General features: G+C 36.4%; 1 protein-coding gene across 1 annotated transcript; it reads left to right on the forward strand.

Annotated features, from left to right (window-relative positions):
• Window positions 1-156: 156 nt before the first annotated feature.
• Window positions 157-27,521, forward strand: LOC109049474 (endonuclease/exonuclease/phosphatase family domain-containing protein 1-like). The gene is made up of 7 exons (XM_042744891.1): window positions 157-1,225; window positions 12,952-13,003; window positions 19,139-19,249; window positions 24,696-24,830; window positions 25,549-25,684; window positions 25,857-26,051; window positions 27,030-27,521. The coding sequence occupies exons 1-7, from the start codon at window positions 390-392 to the stop codon at window positions 27,224-27,226; spliced, it is 1,662 nt and encodes a 553-aa protein (XP_042600825.1). The 5' UTR covers window positions 157-389; the 3' UTR covers window positions 27,227-27,521.
• Window positions 27,522-27,718: the final 197 nt, after the last annotated feature.

The raw sequence follows: 27,718 nt of genomic DNA on the forward strand, positions 1-27,718 counted from the left end.
TAAAAGAAAAATCGATCATTTTGACCCATGTTACTATTGATGCAAATATAGCCTACCCGTGCTTTCAGGAACGCTCGGTGAATCGATTCGATCGAATCTTTACAAAAGAGTCGGCTCAAAAAAAAGATTCGGATAGCCTACCTAGACAGAGAAACCGCGCTGGAGTTCACTTCAGTTCAGTTCAGTTCAGTTCAGTGTGCCTGGAAGACGCTGTTCCTTCTGCTCCGAGACTGACACTGACGGGGATAAGAGATCACAACGAGTCGCGTTTAAAGAGAGGAATTAGATTGGTGTTAAATATCAAGACTAGTCTATGTGCCACCGGGATCTTCCACGCACAGTGCGCCGCGGGTTTCATTCTCGGTTCGCAAACGGATTCACCGGGACACATGGGTGGGAATCTCGGGTGCCACCGGTCCATTCCCAAGGACCCCACGGATTTCTGCCAGGGCAAGCGCAAGTTCAGCGCGGCATGCAACTTCAGCCACATACTGGTAAACCAGGAGCGGCTGAACATCAACACCGCCACCGAGGAGGAGCTCATGACTCTATCTACCGGGCGTGAACCGCGGGGTGGCTCGCAAATCGTGGAGTACCGGGAATGCATCGGCGGGTTCAAGAAAGTCGAAGACCTGGCGCTGGTCAGCGGGGTCGGTGCCACGAAACTAGAGGCTATTAAACTAGAGATCTCCGTGTCGAGCAAGAACAGCTCGTCCAATCAATCGCCCTCGTCTCTGCGCAAAGAGCACGAGCATCTGCCGTGCACCGGCGTCAACATAAACACCGCCACGCCGCCGCAGCTCGTGAGCGTCCGCGGCATCACCGAGAAACTCGCCAGGAACATCGTGGAGTTCCGTTCCGCGCACGGTCCGTTCCGAAGCATCGAGGACCTGGTCAAAGTGCCCAGCATCAACTCGTCCCTGCTGGACCGCATCCGCTTTCAGGTGTTCGTGGAGCGCTCCAGGACTCCGTCCACCAACACGAACGGAGGCTTCACGCACCCGAGCCCCACGTTCTTCGGTGGCGGCAGCGAGGAGCCGGACGCTCCGCTCGGGGGACCGCCGCTCGTCTGCTCTGTGCGGCCCTGCGTCGAGCCTCCGGCGGGCACGCGCGATGGGAAGCCCGCGGTGCGCGTGGCCACCTGGAACCTGCAGCGCTGCTCCAGCGAGAAAGCCAACAACCCCGGGGTCAGAGAGGTCGTCTGTATGACCCTCCTAGAAAACGAGTGAGTAACCTCTATTACATCACTAACAAAGCATGATTTATGCTCTATGATCATGCATTTTTAGAACATGTTTTTTTTTGTTTGTTTTTTACATGTCATGGTAGATTTCTTTGAAGTATCATGATGATAATACCATAAAAATAAAAATAAAAAACACCAAGTACACATTTTCAGAATACTATCATAAAGGAACTAAAACTAGTGGTAACAGAGACAAATATGCACACACACACACACAAACCTAAATATATTAAAGAAAATAATACACTTTAAAAAGGAGAAAAAGGTAATAACAAATAAAACAAAATATGGGGAGAAGATATGAAAAGAAGGGGAGGTTAAGTTAGGATGAACCATGGTTTTGTATGAGAAGTTTTCTGCTGTGTTGTTTTAATATACAAATGAAGCTTTAGATGAAGTCGAATTAAATATGCACTAATCTGCATACATTTCCAAAACAGAAATCTGAACACTGGATAAAGCCAGGTTCAAAATTATTCTTCATTTTGTTGACATATTAAAGAGGATTTTAGATGTCTGTTGTTATCATTCAGTAAAACATAAAATAATGTAAGCAGCCTGTAATTAAAAAAAAAATCACTGTGATTGTAGGTTTAAGATGTTATAAATGTCCGGTGAATTATAAATGAATACGCCCCTCTGTGAAAACTTTCAGAATATAGATAGATGTAGAGAAACTACAAACAAGCAAATATACCAAAATACCCCCCCACCACCACCAAAAAAAACACAGACAGGCAAACTGAATTACAAAAAAAAAAAAAAAAAAAAAAAAAAAAACCCTGAATAAATGACCTTGTCCGAAATTCATAAATACATTCTAATGGAATTTTGACCATAATCATAATTATATCAAACTCTAAGAATCAAACACAATCCTATTTGGAACTAAAATCCCTTTTTCATTTTTTCTTTTATCCAACATAATCTTATTTGATTTTTTTGTCAATTCTTGTTTGATTCAATTTTTTGGTCAAATTCTGCAGAAGTTGTATGACAAATTCTGTCAGTATTCTTCTTTATATATATATATATATATACAGGTCCTTCTCAAAAAATTAGCATATTGTGATAAAAGTTCATTATTTTCCATAATGTAATGATAAAAATTAAACTTTCATATATTTTAGATTCATTGCACACCAACTGAAATATTTCAGGTCTTTTATTGTTTTAATACTGATGATTTTGGCATACAGCTCATGAAAACCCAAAATTCCTATCTCAAAAAATTAGCATATTTCATCCGACCAATAAAAGAAAAGTGTTTTTAATACAAAAAAAAGTCAACCTTCAAATAATTATGTTCAGTTATTGCACTCAATACTTGGTCGGGAATCCTTTTGCAGAAATGACTGCTTCAATGCGGCGTGGCATGGAGGCAATCAGCCTGTGGCACTGCTGAGGTGTTATGGAGGCCCAGGATGCTTCGATAGAGCGGCCTTAAGCTCATCCAGAGTGTTGGGTCTTGTGTCTCTCAACTTTCTCTTCACAATATCCCACAGATTCTCTATGGGGTTCAGGTCAGGAGAGTTGGCAGGCCAATTGAGCACAGTAATACCATGGTCAGTAAACCATTTACCAGTGGTTTTGGCACTGTGAGCAGAAAATCTTCATCTCCATAAAGCTTTTCAGCAGATGGAAGCATGAAGTGCTCCAAAATCTCCTGATAGCTAGCTGCATTGACCCTGCCCTTGATAAAACACAGTGGACCAACACCAGCAGCTGACATGGCACCCCAGACCATCACTGACTGTGGGTACTTGACACTGGACTTCAGGCATTTTGGCATTTCCTTCTCCCCAGTCTTCCTCCAGACTCTGGCACCTTGATTTCCGAATGACATGCAAAATTTGCTTTCATCCGAAAAAAGTACTTTGGACCACTGAGCATAAGTCCAGTGCTGCTTCTCTGTAGCCCAGGTCAGGCGCTTCTGCCGCTGTTTCTGGTTCAAAAGCACACGCCTGTGCACGGTGGCTCTGGATGTTTTCTACTCCAGACTCAGTCCACTGCTTCTGCAGGTCCCCCCAAGGTCTGGAATCGGTCCTTCTCCACAATCTTCCTCAGGGTCCGGTCACCTCTTCTCGTTGTGCAGCGTTTTTTGCCACACTTTTTCCTTCCCACAGACTTCCCACTGAGGTGCCTTGATACAGCACTCTGGGAACAGCCTATTCGTTCAGAAATTTCTTTCTGTGTCTTACCCTCTCGCTTGAGGGTGTCAATGATGGCCTTCTGTAAAGCAGTCAGGTCGGCAGTCTTACCCATGATTGCGGTTTTGAGTAATGAACCAGGCTGGGAGTTTTTAAAAGCCTCAGGAATCTTTTGCAGGTGTTTAGAGTTAATTAGTTGATTCAGATGATTAGGTTAATAGCTCGTTTTGAGAACCTTTTCATGATATGCTAATTTTTTGAGATAGGAATTTTGGGTTTTCATGAGCTGTATGCCAAAATCATCAGTATTAAAACAATAAAAGACCTGAAATATTTCAGTTGGTGTGCAATGAATCTAAAATATATGAAAGTTTAATTTTTATCATTACATTATGGAAAATAATGAACTTTTATCACAATATGCTAATTTTTTGAGAAGGACCTGTATATATACTGTATATATATATATATATATATATTTGTTGCATTGATTGTCACACTTGAAGTGTTTCTAGTATTAATATCATGATTTTTTGCAGTCTGCATAGTCTGATGGTTTCATTATTTTCAAATCATTTTCAAATCCCATTCTTAGCTGTTAGGCAGCTTTTAAGATGTTTGTGCTCTGAACATGCGCGGGGAAGAGTGAACCGTGTGTCAGGTTAGTGGTGATAGGAGGAGTCCAGCTGACTTGTGCTGCAGTCTGCTGTGATCTTCAGTGGATGTTTATCATAAAGACACATCTGACTGTGCACATTATCAGAGTCCCTGCCCATGTTTTATTGCATTGATGGATTCTAAGATAAATGTTTGTACTGTTGGTTGTTTTATGACACACACACACACACACACACAGTAATTCAGTCCAGGTGTTGCTGATGTACGTGCCCTCATTCTTGTCATGACTCCGGGAGGGCTCTTATATAAGCATGTACTGTACTGTATGTGTGTGTGTTGATTAAAACAGTAGTAAGAAGGCTCTTCTCATTGGCAGGGAGAATATAGTGTTATGAATGACATAAGCGCCGAACGCTGTACTCTATGTAACAGCAATGCATGTAATGCAGCCATCCCTAAAAAGAAAGCAGTGACCCAGCCAGAAGCTCATGTAACATTCTCAAAGGGCATTTGGAAAGATTTTGATTCTGCTTCGTTAATGTATATTAATGTATTAATGCATGTGCTGCTTGACTGCATATTTCTTCCTTGTTTAAGGGTGACTTGATAAAGATAAATGATATCCAGTACAGAGTGAGTCACATTAAAGCTTTTCTGGTTTTGTGTTGATGAAGCAGTGCTAGTCACTAAAATGATTAAAAATTGGTTTCAGAAAATTAAAAACAAAGCTGAAATAAAATCATATTAAAAATAAAATAACAAAAAAAAAAAAATTCTGAATATCTGAAATATTAGATAAAAAATGTTAATGAAAAATAGATATGTAGACTTGGCAACTTACTGAAATAAAATAAGCAGAAGTATTACAAAAATAGGGAAGAAAGACAGAAAACAGAAACGGAGAATATCAGAATAAAAGCTAATTGAAACTATTAATCAATAGTATAATATTAATATAAATAATACTGAAATAACAATGTGATGAGGTATTTGTGTCTAATAGGTAGAGCTATAAGACAAAAAAAGTTTGGGAATCACTGTTTTAGAGAGTAAAATCTTCTTAACTGCCTTTTTCTGATTTTCTAACTCATGGAATATTTAAGATTTTTTTTATTCCTAAAAATTAATCGTAAGGGTTTTCTTATCTCTTCTCTTAAGATTATTAGGAAGCTCCCTTGAAGTGTTTTTAGTTGAGTTTATCAGAGAGTCATTTATTCAGATAAAGACAGTCATTTTCATAATAATTTTAATCTGTTCCTAACATATTTGAAACCTTCTTTAGAATTTTCATAAATTGCACTTAGGAACATTCTTAGGAACTTCTTGGGATTTATCTTGAGACGTTTCTTAACTCGTTTTTTCAGAAGTGAATCCGGCCCTGATCCACCGCACAAGGTCATATGCAGATACAGAACTAATTTTGCAGCGCTGGAAATATTAATTTTGTCACAGCCGCATACTGCTGCATTTAAAATCTCAAGTCAGCTCAAGACAGAACAGCAGCAAGCGTCTCTCAAGGTCACTTTATCAGTGCTAGACTGACTTTACAAACTTATTCCATTTTTTTTTGTAGAGTAAATAAAACTGTATCAAATTCAGTCATCTCAAAACAAACCTTGGACTTTCTTGAAACCCTAAATCAAACGTCCCATCAGATGCTAATTTCTTAAATCGTTCCCTCCAGCTGCCTCCAGTGCACACAGGGCTGTAGTGATACAAGATTTTCTGCGGTTTACAGTGTTGCGTGTTATAACCAATCACACACGATTTCGTTGAGTTTATGAACACAGTGGCCAATCAGAGGCGTTCCGATGAGTCATCGCTGAAACACTGGTGTTATATTGTTCAGTGCACGCACCCGCTGTCTGCTCTCTCACCAATTCTCTCAGATGTGCAGATGTAAAAAACTGGCGCTAGATTGAAGTCAGTGATGATTTTCTTGGTAATGTAAATGTTCTTTGCTCTCTCAGATATGCAGATGTTTGAATAATTTTCTTGGTAATGTAAATGTTCTTAGTAGCCTTCAATGCTTCTATCAAATTATCATGTTAAATAGGAATTCAATCATATTAAAATATTTTATGACATGATATCCATATGCTACCTGACTAGAAAGATATAATGTGTAGATTTTAGCCTTGCACTGGAGTCGGTTCTCTCTACGACTATCAAACTAAGTAATTAAAAAATTAGCACGATGCTATCGTCTATCGGCAATCTCACAGGCTAAGATAGGACGATATGAATATGGAGCATATCACCCAACACTAGTTTTTTAAATTATTTTTATTAAAGGTGCCTCAAATTGATCAAAAGTGACAGTAAAAACATTTCTAATGTTACAAAAAAATAAAAATAAAATTTGCAGAATTCTAGAAAAAAAAAAAAAAAAAAAAAACATGGTTTCCACAAAAATATGAAGCAGCACAAGTGTTTTAAATACTGATAATAATCATGTTTCTTGAGCAGCGTATCAGTATATTAGAATGATTTCTGAAGGATCATGTGACACTGAAGACTGAAGTAATGATGCTGAAAATACAGCTTTGATCACAGAAATAAATTACACTTTATTATATATTTAAATAGACAACAGTTATTAAGTGATATTTCAACTATTTTGTCAGATGGTGCAAAAACTGTCATAAACAAGCTGCGTGATTTGTAATAGCATTCATGTATAGCCAAATGGCACCTAAGTTTAATACTTTAGGGTAAGAGTAAACATCCCAGACAAACATCTTTATACTGGCATCACTGCAGGTCACTAAAAGCCACCCGTCTCCCGTCATCATGCTCGCCACACATCAGATCCTTCAGCTACTGATCTGATCTCAGGTTTGGGTTTTCGTGGTAAATTAAACGCTGTTTTCGGTGTAAAAGCACACATTAAAACCCACAGCGCTTGAGGTGTTTGCTTAAAGTGCTGCGACGGATCTCGTCTGCTAAACACACAGAGTGGAGGAAACCAGCTGACGGAGACGGCATGATCAGAGGTTACTGTAGTTCACTCCAGAGAAGAGAAGTGTGTGCAGAGACGGCCGGCAGCAACCTCACCACACACACACACACACACACACACACACGCACGCATGCACGCATACGCGCGTGCACAGCCAAAAAGTCTGACTCATCTGCAGATCTGTCAACTTCAGCTCACTTTCCGAGTGTGGCACATGTGTTGAGTCTCCATGGTGCTGTGCTACATTATGATGACCCATCTGCAGAAAGACACTTTCAGATCTCTAATCATCTTCTTGTTTTGCTCGGAAGATCAGACTGAAACTACATTTGACATTTTCTGGAGCAAGAGAATAGTGCATGCCTTTACAGAAGAACCAGTTTATTCTTTCCCCAAAAATCCAAGTTTTCCACATTTTAATAATTAAATTTAAACTTTAATTAAAAACTGCACTGCGTATTCACACAAAGCCAGACAGATATGCAAAGCCAGTCTATTAACCAGTCTTCATATTTCAAAAACAGTCCTTTTCACCTATTTTATTTTCCACCAAGTGAAAATCATGTCAAGAAACTCATCAAAGTTGAGAAGACAGACCAAATCAGGCTTCAATCAGGGGAACTTCTCATGAAAAATCTCCACACAATCTTTTGTTCATAGCCTTTCTTCATTCAGCAAACATACAACGCTCTCAAAAGACATGCAGCATCTATAAATTATATATATATGTATGTATGTATGTATGTATGTATGTATGTATTTCATAGATTTTTGGATGAAAATGTTCACACACAGACATCACACACAAATTCTTGCATATGCACAGATTCTGCATGAGACCCAATATTTGCAGCACAAATGGCACGCTGAGCTTTATTACTCAGGATTAGGGGTTTGTCCGTATCTTTAACCAAATATCTAATAGCGATGCCTCAGTGAACGCGAGTGATATTGGCCTGCCCTTCATAGGATGTCAGGGGTCAGTCATTTTGCAACATCTTTCATTTTTATTGCAAAAGGGTATTTCGAAAGGTTTCCTTGCAGCAACAGTTAAGTTGTTGACATGTTTGGGTTGTTTGACGCGAACGAGAGACTGTGAGAAAGAGGCAGTTGCTGTTGATTTATTCCCAAGACTGACCTCGGGGTCACAGACACGTCTGGATCAAAGTCATCGTTTTCAGTTCTCTGGAAACCTTTGCTTTTCTGCTGACACAACGCAGCATTGCGGCGTTATTAGAAAAACAAGTGCTGGAAGTGGCACGATGTGACAGGATGTGTAGACCTGTTTGTGTCTATAGGACATTTTTTCCATCCTTTTCCTTCAACGCTGTAATGAACTGCCAAACACATGAGGAACTGCAGACTCACTGGTTACATTTTGACAGAGTTGGACTTTGTCTGTCATGCTCTTATTGATTGAACCATCACTACAGCTGTACAAGCCTACTTGGAAAAGTTCACTGGAGAGCCTCTTGACACTGGATTTCCGTCTTGACAGCTTCTGTGGAAATCCACCGCTCTGATTTGCAGGTGTATAACTTCATGCAGACAAGGTGACACACAAAACACACAGTTAATGGTAAACTACGCCTTTTGAGTAAATAAAATGTATCAACGAGTCCCACTTCATATGATTATAAAAGCTGTTTAACCAATGTTGGCAGAGACCTTCTCTGTTGATATAATTGGACACCTGCAAAACAGGAGAATTTGCATTCTTCTGTATTCTTCTGTCATATCTGAAACGAGCATTTGTTAAGCCAAAAAGCAGAAGCATCTTCTTCCAAAGCCTGGATTTCTGACTGCATGCAATGTCTGTTTGATTTCCGTCAGCTTCAGCTGGCCTTTCGATCCGAGTGAAGCGATAAAGAGTAAACTGGAAGTTCAGAAAGCATTGTTTCTCATTTCACATGCAAAGAAGGTGTTTACATAGAAAGTACAGAAGCAAAACGCATTCATTTAATTCAAAGGTCAGGGAGCGGGTGACACACGGTGAGACTAAAGGAAGACTGAAAGGAACATTGCTTTATTAATATTTGTTGATGCCCCTTTATTTTTTTGTGTTAACTAATAATAACAAATTGTAAATATATAAGTATTGTAAATTAACATTTTAAGTTGAGTTGAGTTCAGAGGGAAAAAATCTTTTTGTTTTATAACATGAGTGTTTGGCTGAAAAGGTATACCAGAGTCATTTTACTAAATCAATAATAAAATCATAAAATATACATACTGTAGGTATTCACTCATCGATCAGAAAGTTAAAGGCATTTATGTCTGCTACACCTTATATAATCATTTTACTGTGTGCTTAATCTCTATGAATGTTTGTGAGATTTTATTGTTATTACTATTTTATGAGTGAGCAGCTGCTTGGTTTTCAATGTTTATTGATCCCAGTTTTGATAACTAGTCAAGGTTTCAAGAGATCAGAGAGTTTTTATACACACACACAGATACACACCACATAATCGATTGAACACACACACACACACACACACACACACACACACACACACACACACACACACACACACACACACACACATACACACACACACACACACACACACACACACACACACACACACACACACATACACACACCACATAATCGATTGAACACACACACACACACACACACACACACACACACCACATAATCGATTGAACACACACACACACACACACACGTTTACTTAGCTAAATGGGGACATTTCATCGGCGTAATGGTTTTTATAATGTACAAACTGTATATTCTATCGCCGACACCTAAACCTACCCCTTACAGAAAACTTTCTGCATTTTTACAATTAAAAAAAAAAAAAAAAACTTTGTTTACTTTATTTTTATACCAGTTTTACAAATGAGGACGTCCCCAAAAGGAGGTTTTTGGAGATTTTGCTAGGTTTAGCTCACTTTTAGGTACAAATTTGTCCCCAAAATATGGTTAAGTACACACACACACACACACACACACACACGCAGAGTGTGCTCACCTATGAGGGAACAGGGTGTTGTCTGTCTATCTGTTTGTTCTCTAAACAGGTTCTGTGTAATCAGTTCCAGCACTGGCTGGAAAATAAGGATGGATTCTCTCCTGCATATTGCTTTGTGTTTTTCTGTTTCTCTTTCACTGCAGCTTGACTTGTGACCCCAGACCAGGAAAGTTTTATCATCAGAGATAAAGTGAAGAGTGTAATTTCTGCACCAGCTGCATCAGAATTGCAAAAATATCAATTCAGTCAGCTTTTATGAACCTTGTCCCTGTCCCCCATTGGTCTGAAATCAGCTAGTCCCGCCCCAGACTCACTCACTCAGCCGATTCGCTCAAAACACTGACTCATTCAGAGACGCTCAACATGATTCTGCTCTGAATGCTTTCACTTGAAACTGTTTTTGCTACAGGGCCAAAAATAGACAAATTGACTGGAAATAAAGCACTGCGTGATGTATATTTTTGTAGATCACATCACCCTGATTCCCTCAACAAAAACCCAATAGCATTTGGATTATTGCAGAAAATAAACTTTGCGACCAACAAAGGTTTATGATCCACGTAAATTTTGTCATGATAATCTTTGCAAATGAACACAACTTTTACGTTTTTTTTTAATGCCTAAATAAGAACACTATCACTGAATGTTTGAGTTTGAATAGTTTGCAAGAGTGCAATTATAAACAGGCATTTAACCACCAAACACATTCAAAAACCTTTTGACTTCAGTATGATGGAAGCAGAAGTGCTAAAATGCAATATTGTCTGGGTTTTGGTCTATAGAAATACGCCTTCTTTATAGATGACTGCATAAGCTAGTGTAGGAATAAGGTATTTTAACCTTGAAAAAGTGACTCTTGTACTTGTATGTGTTTAACTGTGTATTTGCTGTGGCAGTGAACTCTGGGAAAGCCTGCAGGACTGTTCTGTTCTTCCTGACAGTACAGTATAATTGATTTGTGCTTATTGCTGCTCTCTGAGCTCTTTCATTTCATGTCGACTTTGTGTCTCCAGTTTGAAGTTGTAAAGCTCCAGTGTAGATAAACACCCCTGTAGAGAGGATGGCTCCAGTTCACCTCACAAGAGGTCAAAATGAAGTTTTGCACTGCAGTAACGTCCATTGGGATATACAGTAAACAATGTTTTGAATAGAGAATGAATGTGTAGGTCTTATACGCTCGGACACTTATCATTAGTGTCAGTGGACCTGAACTGCTTCAGCATGGGTTCCAGTCGGTCGTGTCGTCTGCTCTTGAATATTCATGAGTGATGAACAGAGCAGTTCCAGGGAATGCTGGGATGGGAGTTTAGCAGGTCTTTCTAAAAACATCTGTGAAGAATGTGTCGAACTTCTCATTATGTTGTGTTCTTAATACTTTAAGACATTTTCTTCTTTGAAGATTTAACAGACTCAACATAGTGTCCTGTCCGGAAAATATAGTTTCTGCTTCATCATTGTAAATTATTAAATTTTAATTGTACGTATTAACATATTGTTCTGTCCTCATTCCTCCAGAAGCAGTGTTATTGTCAACTAGAACCAAAGCTTATACTATTAAAATTATTTTTGTTAGTTGAAATAAATCTGAAATAAAATAAATGACATTCAAATATTTAAGTATTTATTTTTTGTAAATTAAAGATTTAAAGAAATATTTAAAAAGGCAAAAAAAAAAAAAAAGAACTTAAAAAATGTCAAAAGCACATAATATTACAAAAACATAAGCTAAATTAAAATTGAAAGCTGAAAATATAAAAATAAAAGCTAATTTTGTGTTGTTATTGTTAACTAAAACCAAAACTAATACTATTCAAAATTAATTTTATTAATTAAAATAAATCTGAAATAAAATAAATGAAATGAGAGAATATTAAAATATTCAAATATTGTATTATTTTTTTTTAAATGAAAGATTTAAAGAAATATTTAAAAAGGCAAAAAAAAACTTCAAAAAATGTCAAAAGCACATAAAAATGAAAGCTGAAGAGAATATTTGATTATTTAATATATTTACATTTATTTAATTACTTTTTTTATTTAAAATGTAAAGAAATATTTAAAAAATAAAAATTATAAAAATGTGAAAAGCACATAAAAGTACTAAAACTTAAGCTAAATTAAAATGAAACCTGAAAATCTAAAAACTAAAGCTAATTCAAAATATACTAGTAAATACTGTAATAATACTAAAATAACAAGTAAAAAAAATAAAATAAAAAGGCTTATTTATATAAAAATGTAACAAAAGTGAGGTGAATGTCCTGGAAAGATTGGTGTAGTCCACATGGAATGAAACACATCCTGGGCATGTTGTTCTCATTATCCCAGGACAGAGACATTTGGTGGGTCCTGAGGACAGGCAGTTCTTGACTGGTGTGTCCGGTAACGGAGCTGACCTTCCTGATCATTTTGTTAGCATTGCTCCCGGAGGATCACCATCTACAACAGCACTACTGAGGGGTGTAACCCCCAGAGACAATGAGATCACATTCAGATCAGGGTTTGTTCGGTGTTTCTCAAGACAGCATATCTCATCTTAACTTCACACACACACACACACACAGAAATACTGAGGGGTGTAATCACAGAGACAAGCTCTGCTTATGAGTTTGAGAAGTTATCACTGTAATATTCACAGAACCTTCTGCTGTTTGCTGTATCATATTGTTGGAGCACTAACCAGGAGAATTACTTTCCAAAACAAACAGCTCAACAGTTATTAGGGATGTAATCATCAACATTGCTTCCAGAGCATTGTCATCACCTTGAGCTTCATATCATGTTTACAAGATATAATATATAATTATTCGCACAGCAGGAGGGGAAAGTGTTGGCAGGCTGGTGATTGAGTCAGTTGATGATTGTTTGTTGAACATTGATCTGCTTGTATGGTGGAACCCACATGTTAATTTGATTGCTTTAATATCCAGTTACTGTAATACTCGTCTCACATGCCTTGTTTTTCTCTCTCTCCAGCATTAAGCTGCTAGCGATTCAAGACTTGGCCGATCGTGAGGCTCTAGACAAGGTACGGTTACATTTCTACACACACCTCTTCCCTTCAGCACACTGTTACACGCTAGCCTGGTGTTTCACGTCTTGCACTTATACACTTGCACTCTCTATTAAGAACCACCTGATCCTCCTTGTTAAATTTGTGTGGTTTAGTGGTTAAAAAGCCCCAATATACTTCAGATCAAAGAACAAATGGGTGTGCCATCATCTCAAACTAATTCTGGCCAAGAATAGCCTTTTGGAGGTCATCCAAATGTTTCAGAAAACTTTATGCCGGCTGTTAAAGACTTTTAAATTGACTATTACATAGAGCAAATGTCAGAATTAGTGCAACTATATGTTTGTGGAGGTACAAATCCAAATAAATGTTCTCCGTTGGGGAATTGTTTTTAGCAATAACTTATGCAGACCATGCTGTGATCTATGAGGTTGTTAACTGAGGGTATAGGCTGTCCTACCTTCCTTTTAATGTATGTATTTGCATACCTCCACGCACCATCAGCGCATTTCAATACGCTACCGCAGAGCGAGCGAGAATGGAAGGCGTTATTATTGTAATATAATGTAATTTTTTCTCACCGGTGAATGAGACATGAGGTAATCTGACAGCGTTGACGCGTCTCTCATCGTGTCGCTGGTTAGCCTCTGCGCGATCATGTGTTTTGGAGGAGGCGTGGCTTTTGAGAGTGTTTTGCAGGGAGGGTGGAATCTTATGCTTTCAAAGCTAGCTTGCTATTGCTGTTTCATAAATGAAGACATATTTCAAGAAATATTTCCTGTACCAACACTGCTGAAAATGTGTGCCAGCAGCACTGTTGGATCAGTGCACCAAAGTTAATATCAGGTATCATGCTCACTACATACTCATCCAGTCAATGTTATTAACCTCACAAATATACAAATTCAAATGTCAACTCAGTGTCTACGATCCTTAAAGCTTGAACAGAGTGAAAAGATTAGCAGTGCTAAAATTAGTATTTATGTCAAGTGTGAAAAGCCTATATCTCGTTATCGTTTTTTAAAACGCATTTTAGCCTCTCTTTCCTCTATTTTCTACCTAACCTACTAAAATCATGATTCTCTTCTATTTTAAGATGTTATTTTTATGTGCGGTGTCCTTCTCATCAGTGCCAGCATGATCATGTGCACAAAGCACTGTGTGTGTGTTGTGTTTGAGGGCTTCTCCGCGCTCCCTGATGCTGGGAATAGACTAGTAAAGTAGGTTAGCAGAGCAGCAGTTTGTCAGTGAGAGGACTTCTCTTCTCTTTCACTCGCACTCTATTTCTGTTACATCTCTCACTGCAGAGTAGAGAGCTCTCCTGCTTGTCTTTCTGGGACACACCTTGTTGATTTTTGGCATGGCATAGTGGCTGAAGTATAGGGTTAGTGATGGGAAGGTTGCTGGTTCAATCCCTGCAGAGTGCAAGCTTTGAACCTGATCACCATTGGGCCCTTGAGGTCCAGGGCAATTATCCCTGTGAAGGGGCATAAGCACCGACAGCGATTTTCAATAACAATGTGACCTAAAATAATCATTTTAATGGGAGTAGAATTATGTTTAAATCTGAGGCGACACGAGGAACTGTTATCACCGGCACTAAGCCAAGGTCAGTCTTCATGTAAATGTGCAGTAATTTAATCACTCAAACTTTAAATGTGACATATCATGAAAATGCTCATTTAAGTGCTATAATCAGGTCCCTGCACCAAATGGGGTAATGACAAGGGTCTGACAAGGGTTTGAGACTCAAAAGGTTTTGTTAACTGGAAAATGTGCAGTTGCATTTTTTACAGTGTATGTATTAGTTATTATTATAAACACACTGCTTTTCACAAATAGTTTTACCATTTACTGCACTTTATTCTTCTAGTTATTAACCTATAGTGGCTAATGAATTGAAAGTCTTGCACATTCACAGAAAATAACTTGCAAAATAAGATGGAAAAATGTTGGTATAAATAAACATCTGGGAACTTTTTCACTATAAATTTCAATGATTTTTATTTATTTATTTATTTATTTTATAGTGTGCTATAAAATGCTTTAGAGTCAGGCAATTTACCATTTGCTATCTTCATTTTGATTTCTTCTCTGTGCTGTTTTCTCTTCTTCTCGACTCCATTACGGTCATATGGGGGGTGAATGAGTGATTTTTAACAGCTCTGCTGTTGTTATGCTGCAGTGAACCCAGCGTGATGCTCTTTCCTCTAGACTGCTTTTGCAATTGCTGACTGGACGGACAGAGATGGAAAGGCGCGCTTCTCTGACTTCTGGCCGAGAATGAAATGGTGTGGGCTTCTGAATGCCTCTCTGGGCTCCTGCTACAATCTGACATTAACTCTGTTTAGACATCATTTGGGAAATAATAGAATTCTAGATCCACGGAACGCTGACACTTCTGATTAATGTTATTAAAAGATAGGAAATTATAAATGTTTCAACAAGAATGTATTTCTTTTTGAAACACGAATTTGGGATATAGTGAAGTGCTCATCCTTTTTTGATAGTTTTAGGCCACAGCTCAGTAAAACCATCATCTTGCTTCTGCTGTGACTACTTTCTTCTTTTAAAGTGCATTTTGTATGTGCTTCAGCAAGAGATTTCATCAGTATTTGTGGTCTGTTTTCCTGGAAGAGTCGTGATGGTGTAGATTGGATGAAGGCAGAGGGCAGTTGTAAGAAACATTAGGATATTTTAATTAAAAAAAAGGAATAAAATCTATGGTTGAATTGTTGGCAGTATAACATGCATTTAGTAAATTGGGTGAATTTTCATTGCATGCTGATTTTAAATGTGCAGGCCTGCTGTGAATGTGTTTTGCGATCTCATAGACGAGGCATAGATGTAGATCTGAAGAAGGCAGAGTGATTGTTGGACTGTTTGTTTATAGCTTGTTTCGGTTTCCATGGAGCTTGTGGTTTAGCTGTTGCTCTGCTATAAATGCATATTTCCACCAAACTCCTCATGACCAAAGTGACCTCCCTTAGACATCAGAGCCGTGAGTCATCATCATCATCATCAAGTTTATTAGCGGGCAAATCAGACCTCTTGTTAAAATAACTCACACTTCTGCTCCTTTTTCTCATCTAACTCACTCTTTCCATTTGTGTCTCTTTCTCTCAGTTAGAGCACAATATTGCATTGCATGCTTTCATGGAAAGTGTCAGTCATTCTTTGAATTTGCTACATATCTGTTCTAGATGTTTAATTATCTATCTTTCTAAGGGTGTGAAAACAGTATTGATTCTTGTGTCCTGGTTGAGGTCAATGTGTGGGTGGCACAAAGAACGAATGACTCAGAGACGCCATAAATACTTTTATATTTATTAGACTGTTATTGCATGGTCTCTCTGAGTAATATATAAATATTATGATCATAGTCTATCAGTCATTATCAGAAAACTTCCCCCAAATATTGCCAAATATTTAAATCACTCTCATGCACTTGTCAATTGATCCATATGTCACTTTACTTAAAAAAAACTAAATGCAGATGATAAACTTTTCATGCAGTGCTAAAAGTTAGTGATATAAATAGTTAAATTATAACTATATTATTTAACTATAAATAGTTAAAATTCATTCATGCATTCATTCATTCATTCATTCATTCATTCATTCCGATTGTTGTTTTGGAAGTTTATTTATTTTTATTTTAACATTTCTTTCTTTTCTTTTTAATAAAAACAAAAACATTAAAGGAAAGAGACTTTAAAAAGAACTTATTGTGAATAAATAAGTCATGAACTAAACTAACCAACTCAGAGATGAATAACTGCATTTGCAGTAGAATACATAATATATGAAAAAATAGAAAAAAAAAAAAGTTACTTAAAAAAAAAATATATATTCCAGGACTGCATGACCTACTCATTTCTTTAAATGTTTATAACGACAAACTAGAATATAACAACGATTTTATTTTTATATAAATATATTTATATGTTAAGGTTATTGCAAATAATTTAAATGTATAAATATTTTCAGTAACATCTTTTATTTTATTTTATTTTATTTTATTTATTGTAACGTCAGCTTCTCTGCAGTACTGTTAATGTTCACTACTTTTTGTTAAAAAAATAGAAGTGTTAGACGGAAAACTTAAACTAAAAATGTAAAAAATAAGTACTTGTAATATAGACTTGTTTTAAGTTGGTATTAAAGTACTAAGTACTAAAATCATTTAAACTGAATTAAAAATAAATTAAAGCTAATACTGAAATTAAACAGAAAAAAACCCAATTCAAAATATTTATAAATACTACATTTATATTTATAAATATGTAAATATTTATAATAGTATATAAATGATACTAAAATAACGTTGTTTCTCTTGTGGATCTCTCTTCAGGATTACAATTTTTCACCAATATTTTGACTATTAAAACACATTCTGTAGCTAGAACTGTTATTTGTGCAGTGGGCAGAGTTAAAGAGTGACAGCTGCCAGTGTAAACCGTAATGGTTCCTGATCACCAGTGTTCACATCATCATCATCATCATCATGTGTGGGAATCCACTGGTCGATCGCCTCGCTTGGTTAGCTCCCAGTGTAAATGAGATTGAGCGAATCCATTGACAAACACAATGCCAAAGCTCTGTCTGGCGTCATCACCTGTCTTTAGTTACACCTGTCTCTCATTGTGCTATTTACAGATTTACCGGAAAACAAGATCTCCAGCAGAACCCACAAGATACAGAGCAGACACGCGTTTGGCACCTGAATTTGGGGATTTTTTTGAGGGTTTTGTTTCAGTTTTTGTTTTGTTTTGACTTGAGTGGAGAGGTCTGTTGAGCCTACATTCCTCCGACGCTCTTTACAGATCGGCTGATGATAGTGTTGTTTCTGCTGAAGCTCTGGCTCCCTGCAGGAAACTCTCCTGGTTAATTATAGAACAGAACTGGGGGGGTCGGAGGTAATGGGAATGTCAGATGTAGTTATCAGATTTCCCAGCTCCTGTGGACACACTCGGCACGTACTCTTTGCTAGAATAATGCCAGGTTGGGTTTGCTAGAAGATTCTCAGATCTGTTTGCAGACTTGCCAAGGCTTTGGCTTCTCTGAAAATGTAAAACCCAGCACCAGATATATGATTCTTCGAGTCCTCCGGTAGGAAAAGCACACAGGAATGCTTCCAAATCATTTGAATGAGGTGCTTGACATTCATTGCAGATCTAAATCTTACTGAAAAGGTTAGTTCAGGCAAAAGTCATAATTTTGTAATCAATTCGTCAACCTCAAGTGATGAACGAAACCGATTTAATTTAGGCTTTTATTCACATATAAACAATGCACATACATAGAGCTCATCAAATATGTTAAATGGAAGCTCAAACATGGTTTCTTTAAATCGATTCTCAATATAGGTCAGTAAAAGAGTAAGACTAATTAAATCTGTGTATCGTATGAATCAAGCAGCTTAATCCAAGTCATGATTTTTTTATGTGTCACAGCAGGTCTGTCTTTAAAGGTTTAAAAGTTATTGTCAAAAATCAATACCCATGTGGTGAAAATGATTGGAAATTTTAATTCTGTAACTTGACAGTTGCACTCTATAATGCCAAATTTACATTGTAAAGGTGGCACAGAAGCGCCTTTGAGGTGCCATTTAGGAGGCTTTAAACAGACTCTTTAACGCTGCTCAGAGGTGGCATGAATGCATTTACACTGAAATTACAACTGCACACTTTAATACTGGGGATTGACGTAGGTCTGAGCAGACATAATTTAGACTTAGGCTTTTAAGAAGCATTGCATCTTTATGCTAATTTAATGCAAGGCACAAAATCTATGTAAAGGCTAAATGAAACCAATATGTATGTATTATGCACTTGTATTAGGAGTGTTATTGAGGGCTATAGGAAGCACTGAATTACTGTCTTAAATTTTTTAAGAAAATCCAGTTTAAGATTTCTCTGTGTAATAATATTTTATATATATATTTTTTGTGGTTTTTCTCTTTTGACCCAAGAAAAACTGGCTGCATATGTGAATAACAAAGATTTAAATTTGTATATTTTTTGCAGATATGTTGAATCATGAAAAATAAGTCAAAGCAGCAAACGGGGAGATCCCTGTAAGGAAGTGTAACTCTGTCATTTTTCACTGCTAATCAGCTGTGTTTGTCTTTGTGTTTGTTTGCATCAGTTTTGTGCAGAGCTGAATCAGCCCACTCTCTGCAGCGTACGCAAGTGGACGAGCGCCAGAGGCCTGTGGAAATGTGCCGTCTCAGAGAAACCCACCGGACAGTCCAGTAACGTAAGCTTAGTTCCCTGTAACACATATATACACACACGCATATATGCAAACTTAAAGGGGTCATGGCATTTTTTTTATTTTTATTATTATTTTAAAGTTCCTTGAGTTTTTTTTTTTTTTTTTTTTTTTTTTTTTAAAGTTAATTAAGGTTTTATATGTGGGAAAATTATCATTTTCAACCCTCATTCTGACAATCTCTCTAAAGAAAATCTGTTTTAAGGGACGGGTCCTTTAACGCTTGTCAGTAATCAGTCACTGTTACGATTGGCTAACGTCACTGCATAGTAAACCGTATCAGTTCACCCTCGCTATGACATGATTTGAGTGTTTTGACAACATGATCATTTCCAGACAAAGCATCATGAAAACTTCATCTTTCAACAAATGTTTCTTTGTGAACTCTCCATGATACTGTGCCTTGTTTACAAAACAAAATCCTCCGATCAATCCTCAGACCAAACAATCCTTTAAACCAAACGCGTCAAAAAGCAAACAAATCCTCCGATCAATCCTCAGACCAACTCGGGTTGTTTTTCATGTCCCGTGGTTAGTTAAGACCGTTAAAGCGAACCGGGCGCCGTGAAACCCAATACTCCACAGACGGGGCCTATTGTGAGAAGTATTGTTCTGGAGGCGGTATTTATGCAAACGTTTGTGCTTTGTTGATGTGTGATGTCTTGTTGCTCATATGATAACAAGCTGTTTTTTTTTGGTTGATTGATTAAATATTTTTTTTTATGTTTTTAGTACGTTTTGACGTTTTTTTAAGCTTTGAAACCTGCAGGATGTTTTAATGGTACAAAGACCTCTTATATGCCAAAAGATCAAGGCAAATCTGATTTCTTATGTAACGACCCTTTTAAATGTTTAACTAGCAAATATCTGCGGCTACAGCTTACAGAAGGCTAATAAAAACAGATTTTATGCAACACTTGCCTTTTAAGGATGAAGAACATGAATGAAGTCATAACACTTAAACAAAAGTTAAAGATCTTGTCTAGACGTGTCTGGATAAACACAAGATGTTCTCTGGATAGCGCTGTTTACTCACACAGATGTAAACTCCACAGAAACTTGTAGGATAAATGAAAGAGATTTGGCAGGATCTGGTCTGCTCTTCATCACCGAGCGTTACTGTAAATATTAATATGAATCAAGGTGCTCTGGAATGTGTTAGACCGGATATTTTCCTCTAGTGATAATAGATTACCGCGATGTGTTTTTGGATTTTGAGAGTGTGTGTGTGTTTGTTGTTTTTCATGTTTTTTGTGTTTTGTGTAGGCTGAATCCTGGTTCTCATTTCCACAATCGCTGTTGTGTTTTAAGTGGGAGCCTGATGACACTTTCAATAGAGATGTGTTGTGATGCACGCGAGCGGTGTGTACTTTTCCCCTGAGCTCTTATCTGGGCTTTCTCTGTGCATATAAATGGGACATCAGACACAAAGACGGTCTTCCCTGCATGTAAAAACCAAACTGACAATGACATGGATGTCCGTAGGGCCTTTTAGCTAACACACGCGCAACATCACATGAACAATCCACATCATTCCTTCACAGTCTCTATCTATGCTAATCTATGCCAAATCTGAGTCCTCTGAAAGTCTTTGTTGTGCTGCTTGGGAAAACGAGTTCATTGTCTCTGTATGTATGCAATTGTTAGGAATGTTATTTGATTGTGTTGTATTTTATGTCATGTATTGTTAAGAATTGTTTTGGATGGTGTTGGTTCGTTATGTATATATGCAAATCTGCGGCCTCTGAGTCTTGCTCAGGTTTTTGCCAGATTTCCTCACTTCGTTTCATTTTCCAGTTCTCAATTTAATTTTAAACATTCAAATTTAATATTATTTCACAATATTACAGTTTTTGCTGTATTTTTCAATAAATAATTGCAGCTTTGGTGAGGATAAGAGACTTAAAAATCTTACTTTACCTGAAAATGTAATCATAAATGTAATTAAATGTATTTTTCAATAAATAATTGCAGCTTTGGTGAGGATAAGTATTCATAAATTTAATAGTACTTATAATTAATATTTTGAAATAGCTTTTATTTTTCTGGTCTCATTTTAATTTTAGTTTTAGCAATTTTATGATGTGAATTTGTAATTTTAATTAGTTTTTGTTTATATTTCTGTTTAGCTGTTTTATTAATTTTAGTTTAAAAAAAATTAGAAATGTTGCCTTGGCAACTAACTAAAAAAGAGAAAAAAAAAAAAAAAAAAAAAGTTTAAAACTTTTGCATCTAATATTTATACTATTTCAGCTTTATTTAAACTTATTAAAACACTGAATAGTTTTAATTTTCATAGAACAAGAACAGCACTGTATTTGAATAAATAAAATCTGAATTTACCTCAAACCCCTGTGATTATTAATATTCCTTTGAACACAGAAGGAGATATTTAGCAGAATTTCTTGACTGTATTTTTCCATATCCTTGTGTTCTCATAGAAATAAAGACCTAAACTAGATAACAATAAAGAAATAGTGTGAAAAAATCATTGTAAATTTACCAAAATAATTTAAATAATAATGGGTAAAATTTGAAACTCCATCCAAATTTGAAATTTAAAAAGCTTCAGCATTTAAAGTGGCAGGTTATAATAAACAGAACATTAGCATGCATTGGTGTGGATGCTAATATAGTTATTGTTATAGTTTTTATATAGATATCGTGGGGAGAATTTCTTGTGTGGAACAGGCATTAAAGGTGCGGTAAGCATTTCTGAGGAAGCACTGCTGATAATTAAAAAAAGACCAACCACAACACACCCCTACCCAAATGACAACTGCACCCCCCTTGTCTTGATAGCTCCACCCCCAAATTCACAAACAAGGCAACATGCACCTCCCCCATGCATTAGTGGACCCGCCCCTTACCGGTGCTTTGGTCTGATCCACTTTCAACATTTGTGTTTTTCTCAAAACACAAATCACCCTACTTCCTTACTCTCCCAATAAACCCCCTTTAAGACTTTATATTTCAGTCTTTTTCCTGCCTCGCAAAAAGCTCTCATATGAATTTCAGAAGACTTGGAATAATGTGTAAGCGTTGCACAGGCTCCTTGTATATGATGCTGTTATGTGTTTTTCTGTTGTGTAGTAGGACGGTTGTTGGGTTATGAATGTTATTTGTCAGATTCTGGTCATTACTGAGGTTGTGCTGTGATCCTGTAGGGCTTGCTGAATCCACCACTCAGGTTTTGCCTGTGGGACAGCTCTTCTGTGATCGAATTAAAGGATGCCACAACCGTTTTTAAGAAGAAAATGCGGCAAACTAACGGTACAACGGACGCATTCTCAACCTCAGCCCTACCTGGGACATTTTTATGTAAGTAAACCTGCAATACAGCTCCTGGTTTTTGATGCCAAGCGATTTGTTTCATGGTACGATAACCCTCAGATGATTTTATTTGAGCAATTTAAGTTATACATACACTACTGTTAAAACATTTGTGTTTTTTATTTTGTATTTCTTAAGGAAATTAGTACTTCTATTTATAAAGGATGCATTAAATTGGTCAAAAATGACAGTAAACTTGAACTTTCTGTTCATTAACGATCCTGAAAAAATGTTTTTACATAACATAGCTAAGTCAAAACCCAGCTGTTTTTCAACCAACATGTATTCTATTTCTTGAGCAGCATAATCAGTAATTAGGAATGATTTCTGGAAGCATCATGTGCCCTCTGACCGACTGGAGTAATGAGGGGGCTGCAAAATACAGCTTTGCATCAGCCAGGAATAAATTAACATTTTAGTTTAATATACTGAAATAGAAAACAAGTCATTTTTAAAATGTAAAAATTAAATAGTTTCAACTATTTTACTGTTTTTTAAAGTAGTACTCACGTCCCTCCAAACAATAGTTTTTATTTTGCATGATATTATGTTTTGTAAACTATGTATAATTTTCATTATCAGAACTAATATATAAAAATACAAACAAACCAGGAACAACACAAAAACAAAACTATGGCTTGTATTATATTTAAGAAAAATGTTTATGTTTATTTGTAGATAGTAATATATAGATATTTTCACATAGATACCATAAAGTTATGGTAAATGCATATACATGTCGAGATTTTTAAAAAATATATACAAGTGGCATGTGTGTGTATTTAAATGTATATTCATAATAAATGTATTTCACCAGTACAAACAATAGTTTTTAGTTTACATGCGTGAGGTATATTAGGATTGTACTTTACCACCATACCTTCTGTTATTTTTGTTTTTAAGTTAATTTTTGAGTTCTTTGTTTAGTTTTTAGGAGTTTAAATTTAATATTATTTGACGTTTTGTTTAGTATTGGAGTGTTATTAATATGTTTTATCTTTGGATTGTAGTTATTTTATTTTATTATAGTGTTTTTTATTGGTTTTGAGTTATTTTAGTATTTTTTATTGTTTACATTTTAATTTTAGTTTTAGCAATTTTATGATGTGAATTTGCCATTTTAATTAGTTTTTGTTTATATTTCTGTTTAGCTGTTTTATTAATTTTAGTTTAAAAAAATTAGAAATGTTGCCTTGGCAACTAACTAAAAAAAAAAAAAGTTTAACTTTTGCATCTAATATTTATACTATTTCAGCTTTATTTAAACTTATTAAAACACTGAATAGTTTTAGTTTTCATAGAACAATAACAGCACTGTATTTGAATGAATTAAATCAGAAAATTCTGCCATCATTTACCTCAAACCCGTGTGATTATTAATATTCCTTTGAACACAGAAGGAGATATTTAGCAGAATTTCTTGACTGTATTTTTCCATACTTGTGTTCTCAGAGAAATAAAGACCTAAACTATAACAATAAAGAAATAGTGTGAAAAATCATTGTAAATTTAAAATAATTTAAATATAATGTAAATTTGAAATCCATCCTCCTTTTAAAAAGCTTCAGCATTTAAAGTGGCAGGTTATAATAAACAGAACATTAGCATGCATTGGTGTGGATGCTAATATAGTTATTGTTATAGTTTTTATAGATATCGTTCTTGGTGTGAACAGGCATTAAAGGTGCGGTAAGCATTTCTGAGGAACACTGCTGATAATTAAAAAGACCAAACAAACACACCCCTACCCAAATGGATCACACCCCTGTCTTGATAGCTCCACCCCCAAATTCACAAACAAGCAAACATGCACCTCCCCCATCATTAGTGGACACGCCCCTTACCGGTGCTTGGTCTGATCCACTTTCAACTGTGTTTCTCAAAACACAAATCACCTACTTCCCCTTTAAGACTTTATATTTCAGTCTTTTCCTCGCAAAAAGCTCTCATATGATTTCAGAAGACTTGGAATAATGTGTAAGCGTTGCACAGGCTCCTTGTATATGATGCAGTTATGTGTTTTTGTGTTGTGTAGTTGGGTCATGAATGTTATTTGTCAGATTCTGGTCATTACTGAGGTTGTGCTGTGATCCTGTAGGCTGCTGAATACTCAGGTTTCCTGTGGGACAGCTCTTCTGGGATCGAATTAAAGGATGCCACCGTTTTAGAAAATGCGGCAACTAACGGTAACGGGACGCATTCTCAACCTCAGCCCTACCTGGGACATTTTTATGTAAGTAAACCTGCAATTAACGATCCTGAAAAAATGTTTTTACATAAATACTAAGCAACCCAGCTGTTTTCAACATGTTTCTTGAGCAGCAAATCAGTATATCAGAATGATTTCTGAAGGATCATGTGACTCTGAAGACTGGAGTAATGATGCTGAAAATACAGCTTTGCATCACAGGAATAAATTACATTTTATTATATACTGAAATAGAAAACAGTCATTTTAAAATGTAAAAATATTTCACAATTTTACTGTTTTTAAAGTAGTACTGCCAAACAATAGTTTTTATTTACATGATATATGTTTGTATACTATGTATATTTATTATGCATATATAAATACAAACACATGCTTGTATATAAGAAAAATTTTGTTTATTTTATATATATATATATTCACATATAAAATATAAGTATGTAAATGCATATACATGTAGAGATTTTAAAAATATATACATGCATGTGTGTGTATTTATATATACATAATAAATATACACAGTACACACACACATTATGTTAAAAAAAAACTTATTTTTTTATGTGATTAATCGTTTCACAGTACTATTTTAAAGTATTTTTGATCAAATAAATGCAGCCTTGGTGAGCAGAAGAGACTTCTTTCAAAAACATTAAAAAAAAGGTCTTACCAATCACAAACATTTCATCATAAATGTACTTTTTTATATATATAAGTTTTGCTCATTTCTCTCTATAACCAGATTGGCTCGTCTGAGCTCACGCTGGTCAATCTGCACCTGACAGCAGCGCCATCGTCTGCCGAACAGAAGAGAAAAAGCATGTGTGATGAGCTGAAGGCTCAGCGACTGAGCGCTGGTCTCCAGGAAACTCTCAAAGGTCTGTTCCAACATCATTGCAGGACTCCCTCTTATCTGTTCTGTCAGCTGCTGGAGATGTGCTCTTTATGGTGTTTGTGCTGTATATTGACTGATACTGTGTGTTCTAGTGCAGGGACAGCAATGAAATAAGACTGAAAATGAATATTTCTGTGTTGGTGTTGCTGATGTAGGTGAGAGAGAGCTGCTGGTGCTGGGACACTTTGGCATGGGTCTCGACAGCCCTGAGATGGAGTGTCTGAGAAGAGAAAAACTGTCCTCCCTCCTCGCGCCGTCCGTCTTTACCAACATCAGCACCCGCACCCCGCAGGGATCCCGCTGTCTGGACAACATCTGGACCAGTCGCTCCCTCAAGAAGATCTACACAGGTGCGGGGTGAAGGATTGATACATTAGTGCTGTAGAAACAACTGGAATCATTGAGACGGTGCTGATGTTTTTGAAAGAAGCCTCATGTGCTCGCCAAGGCTTCATTTATTTGATCAAAAATACAATCAAAACTGTAAAAATGTGAAATGTTATTACAATTTATAATAACTGGTTTCTATGTGAATATGTTTTAAAATGTAATTTATTCCTGTGATACAAAGCTGAATTTTCAGCATCATTACTCCAGTCTTCAGTGTCACATGATCCTTCAGAAATCATTCTAATATGCTGATTTGATGCTCAAGAAACATTTACTTATTATCAATGTTGAAAACAGTTGTGCTGCTTCATATTTTTGTGGAAATTGTGATTCTTTAATAAATAGAAAGTTCAGGTTTACTGCCATTTTTGATTGATTTAATTGCATCCTTACTGAATACAAGTAGAAATTTATATATCAATAAAAAAAAAATTTGAAATAAAAAAAAATATATATATATATATATATATATATATATATATATTATATATATATATATATATATAATATAATAAATCTTGCTGGCCACAAATGTTTCAACAGTGGTTTATATGTAACTTAAATAGCTCAAATAAAACCTGTAATAACTTCAAAAATCTAATTGCTTGGCATCAATAAAGATATTAATACAGATAAAGAGCTGTATTCCCAAGCAGCAAATCAGCATATTAGAATAGGATCATGTGACACTGAAGACTGCAGTAATGATGCTGAAAAATTCACAGGAATAAATTACATTTTAACATATTCGCATAGAAAACAGTAAGTTTAAATTGTAATAATATTTCACAGTTTACTGTATTTTTGATCAAACAAATGCAGCCGTTGTCAGAATAAGAGACTTCTTTCAGAAACATTCACAAACCGGAATAATTCCAAGCGTTTGGCCGCACTGTTGTTTATGCAGAATCTGCATGTGTTTGCTCTGCCCCCTGCAGGTCACTGCTGGGTAGTGCGCGAGGGCCTGACCAACCCCTGGATCCCTGATAACTGGTCGTGGGGCGGGGTGGCGTCTGAACACTGTCCCGTCGTGGCCGAGTTCTTCGTGGACGTCATGCAGAAGGAGCACCTGTGCGGAGGGAACAGAGTGCCGGTGGTGGAGAGAGGAGACTCCATGTCCAAACACGAGCGGTGACCTTTGACCTTTTACATGGTCCCTGTGGAAAAGGTCACTCGCGTCTGGACTGAGACTATGACTGCGTGAATGCAGACGAAGAGCGCGAGAAGTGCACCCTGATTGCCTTTGTTTTGTCCGTTCAATGTACAATAGAGATTCTATAGCAACAAACAGTTGATTTTAATATAGAACAATATCATGAGAGCGATTACAAAACACAGATTTATTAAACATGTACATACAATGAAGTTAAATAAGAAACAAATGCCAGAACTTTTTAAGTGAGAACAATAAATCAATATTTACAACCTGAGTTTGTGTCTTGTATGCGGGTGTTAGGTATTGCATACTTAGATTCAAAACATTATTTATTGATTTTTTTAAACTTTTTAAGCCATTAATCTGCTTAAAAAGCTTAACCTGCTTATTAAGCTACAGTGAAAAATACTAAAACACAAGTCAGTCACTTCATGCTAATGTTGAGTCACTGCTCTGATCATCTGCTGTGAG

This window comes from Cyprinus carpio, chromosome B19, assembly GCF_018340385.1.
Source record: "Cyprinus carpio isolate SPL01 chromosome B19, ASM1834038v1, whole genome shotgun sequence".
NCBI classification, from domain to species: Eukaryota; Metazoa; Chordata; class Actinopteri; order Cypriniformes; family Cyprinidae; genus Cyprinus; species Cyprinus carpio.